The sequence below is a fragment of the Amphimedon queenslandica genome, unplaced genomic scaffold (assembly GCF_000090795.2).
Source record: "Amphimedon queenslandica unplaced genomic scaffold, v1.1 AMPQUscaffold_10251_Cont17300, whole genome shotgun sequence".
Classification (NCBI taxonomy): domain Eukaryota; kingdom Metazoa; phylum Porifera; class Demospongiae; order Haplosclerida; family Niphatidae; genus Amphimedon; species Amphimedon queenslandica.
Genome location: NW_003549478.1, coordinates 1 through 3,947, shown reverse-complemented (window position 1 = coordinate 3,947; position 3,947 = coordinate 1). Strand labels below are relative to the sequence as shown.

The window sequence follows — 3,947 nt, the reverse complement described above, 5'->3', positions numbered from 1 at the left end:
TCCTTCAGATGTAACAGTTCTTCCTCAAACATACACACTACGTGCTGTTAAAATTGGCCAATATGATATTGATACTGCTGATTGGTACTATGAGACAGCTAGAACTATTGAACTTTGCAGTGTGAATAGATACCAATACAATTGCACTAATGATAATGGAATTGCAATAGATAAAGGTAATGGAAAATGGGAATATACTCTGATTGCCACTTGGGATGGAGATAGTACTATCAATAGTGGAATACTTAGTCTATCAAGGAACTATGCAGATCATGAGTATAGATTTTATTTAAATGCCAGTGAAGTGATGAGAAATCGCTCAATTACAATCACAGGTAATTAGAATAATATAACATAATTTTATGGCACTCTGTATATAGTTCCATCAACTGCTCCCTCTTCTCTTACTGAGGTCAACAAGACAGCTACCACTATCACTGTCAATTGGACTGCACTTGATTCATTTGATGCTGATGGATATGTAGTCAATGTCACTAGTGACACAGCCGTTGTGCAGACAGTACAGGTGGAGGGAAGTAATAATAATACAATCACACTGAATGGACTGAGAGGAGGAACAACTTATAGCATCACAGTCAGAGCCTATCAACAATTACTGGGACCTGCTAGTAGTACAATCAGTGTATTCACTCATTGTCAATGTGAAGGTATTTTAACATAAAATATTGTTATAAATGTAATACGGTATTGATTTTTAGGAATCTATTTAAAATATAATCAAAATTGTTATCCTAATGGATCATATTTTTGGGATAGCAGAGTCAATACAGCTAATAAAGCTATATCATGTGTGTTACCTGGTACAAGTCTAACTACTGGTCAGTGGGTTAGAGTTGCTGAACCTGATGATCCTGTTGACTGTAACAGCAATAGTGCCAGTGATCCTTTTCGTTGTACTTCTGTCATTTCACCTGATGCTACTCTCAATCTTTACCTTGCTCAGGGACTATCAGCATCTCAAGAAGGCTGGTACAAGTGTTGTCTACCCACTGATTGTTCAGATCCTAACACTAACATCATCTTTGCTAATATATTCAGTAAGAGGAGTCTGTAATCACTTATTGATTTAATGATTTTCCTTTGTAGATTTTGCACAGATAAAATCATTTACTATAACTGACCTTCCTTCTGATATGACAATATATCCTCAGGAATACAAACTGAATTGTGTTAAAATTGGATTTCCTGTGTATGATATTAGTGTAAACATTGATAATACTGCACTGGCTAGTTACACTAATTGTGACGATAATAGTAACCCTTGTTCTGGTATTGAATTAGTTGATAGTACCAACGCAATAAGATATACTTTTAATATCACATGGGATGGAGTGACTGTCAGCAGTGGATCAATTAGTCAATCAACCACTGGAGATCAAATGTATCAGTGTGTAGTGCAAGTTTCACATCAACCAACTAGATCACGTAGTGTAACTGTAAAAGGTAAGGTTTATGCTTACTGTTACCAATACTATCTCTCTATATTAGTTCCATCAACTGCTCCCTCTTCTCTTACTGAGGTCAACAAGACAGCTACCACTATCACTGTCAGTTGGACTGCACTTGATTCATCTGATGCTGATGGATATGTAGTCAATGTCACTAGTGACACAGACACTGTGCAGACAGTACAGGTGGAGGGAAGTAGTAATAATACAATCACACTGAATGGACTGAGAGGAGGAACAACTTATAGCATCACAGTCAGAGCCTATCAACAATTACTGGGACCTGCTAATACACTCAGCATACAGACCTTACCAGGTATTGCTATTAGAACCGTTTTAATGTACTTGTAACATTGCCCATGTATTTCTAGTTATTATTTCAATCAATTGGATACTAGTCTCATCCATCACACAACTCAGTAACACTCAGTATCATATTCAATGTCTCTCAACTACTGATATAAATCCTTCAACTGATGTTTACTGGTTAGTGAATGGAGTGATGAAGAATAACTCAATGTATACATCAATCGATGTCCTGACATACAACAACACACTACTGGTATATCCTGATCCACTGGGAGTTTCAGTTAATGTTACCTGTATAGCAATGATTGGAGGAGTCAACTACAGTCAATTTGTCACATTACAAGGTATGTTTATACTTAAATCAATATGAAAACTTCATCTCTTTTATTATAGTTCCTGGTGGTCCTCCAAATAATGTTAGAGTGTTTATTTTGGAAGCTACTGGTATCAAAGCAAACTGGACCAATTCATCAGTGACTAATGGATATGTGATTGAATATACTACTGGAAGTGTAACCAGGAATGTAGTATGTACCAGTGAAGATGAAATTGTACTAACAGATCTCTTACCAATGAGTACCTATACCATCTGTGTGTACTCATATATAGATCTTCCTTCAGTTAATAGTACAGCAACAGTGTTAAGATTTGATGGTGAGTTATTATCATTGAGAGAGTGTAACTGGTATCTGTTCTAGTTCCTAGTCCGGTAACTAGTCTCTCAGTATCTAATGTCTCAACCACTGGTATTACAGTGAACTGGACTATTCCCAGTAGTGACAATTATGTAGCATACTACACCATCTCCTATACTCCATCTTGTCTCCAGTTATCATCAGTGAATGAGACAGTCTCTGTTGTTCCTCATCAGTCCACTACAACATACAGTTATACATTAATAGGTCTGTACAGTGGTATGAACTATACCATCACAGTGAAAGCTGGTAATGTACTAGGAGGATCTGATCCTAGTTCAGTTAAAATAGATACAATGCCAACAGGTTTGGTACAATCTTCAACTATTATGTAATATTATATTTATAGCTCCTACTGGTGTACCTACTTCTTTGTCTTTATTACAACCAATTAATAATCTCACTTGGAATGAGGTCGATTGCTCTAGGCGTAATGGACTAATCACAGGCTATACAGTGATGATCAGTAACAGTAGTATCACATACAACCTCACCAGTACTGAGAGATATATCATATTAAATGATCTAGTATTTGATACTGTGTATATCATTAGTGTAGCAGCTGTCAATTCTGCTGGAAGAGGTCCTTTCAGTGACCCTATTGCACTACTATTACACCCATCACAATCATCAGGTTTACATTCACTGTAAATGTTATGCCTATAATTTATGTGCTGTATTGTTTAAACAGTGTATCTAAGTGATATATCACAAACATATATCAGTACATCAACTAGTAACAATGGTGTCATTATTCTTGGAGTGTTAGGTGGTGTATGGTTGATTCTTCTAACTATAACTTTTATTTATTTTATATACTATTTCCTAAGGTATGTTGTAATGCACTTTTCTTAATTGAGATTGTTTTCTAATTTAGATTGCAAATTTCTTTCGCTGCCAGACAAGCAAAGTTAGCATTAATTCATTACTAATATATTACTAACAATGTATGCATACATACATTGTATGATAGAACTGATGAAGATATTGCAATGCAAGTGTGTACACCATATGATCTTCATAAGACTGAACTACCAAGTGAAGAGAATGAAGGAGCTTATGAAGAATGTGAAGCACCACCTGATGCAGTAACTGATGACTCTATTTATGACCTTTGAATATATTATCAATGTGTAATAGAAGGTGTGAACTTACTATATAGATTTAGTATTGTACAATTTTAGCTTTATATACATTTCTTAGCATTAGATTGCAATTGACCTAAGTTTTAATTAAAATAATGCGATAGATAACAAGATCTAAAAATTTGTCCTCATGATGCCAGAAACCATTCACAATATCCAGATGTAAAGGAAGTCTTACTGAACCCAATGCACATAGTTGTATGACAGTGTGCCTTTCAGCTTTTCACTCTATTCAGTCAACTGTAATGCTCACTCTGAGGCAAAGGTAATCATTTTATCTGGAATTACAATAACCAAGGGAATGAGAGTAACGGGACGTTTTTCTAATG

The 3,947-nt window shown here is 35.5% G+C and overlaps 1 protein-coding gene across 1 annotated transcript; it reads left to right on the top strand.

Moving 5' to 3' along the window:
* The first annotated feature begins 2,729 nt into the window (after positions 1-2,729).
* On the top strand, positions 2,730-3,679 carry LOC109590287 (uncharacterized). The gene is made up of 5 exons (XM_020006208.1): positions 2,730-2,779; positions 2,823-3,107; positions 3,165-3,303; positions 3,351-3,383; positions 3,447-3,679. Exons 1-5 carry the CDS (start codon positions 2,770-2,772, stop codon positions 3,589-3,591), a joined length of 612 nt encoding a protein of 203 aa, XP_019861767.1. The 5' UTR covers positions 2,730-2,769; the 3' UTR covers positions 3,592-3,679.
* Positions 3,680-3,947: the final 268 nt, after the last annotated feature.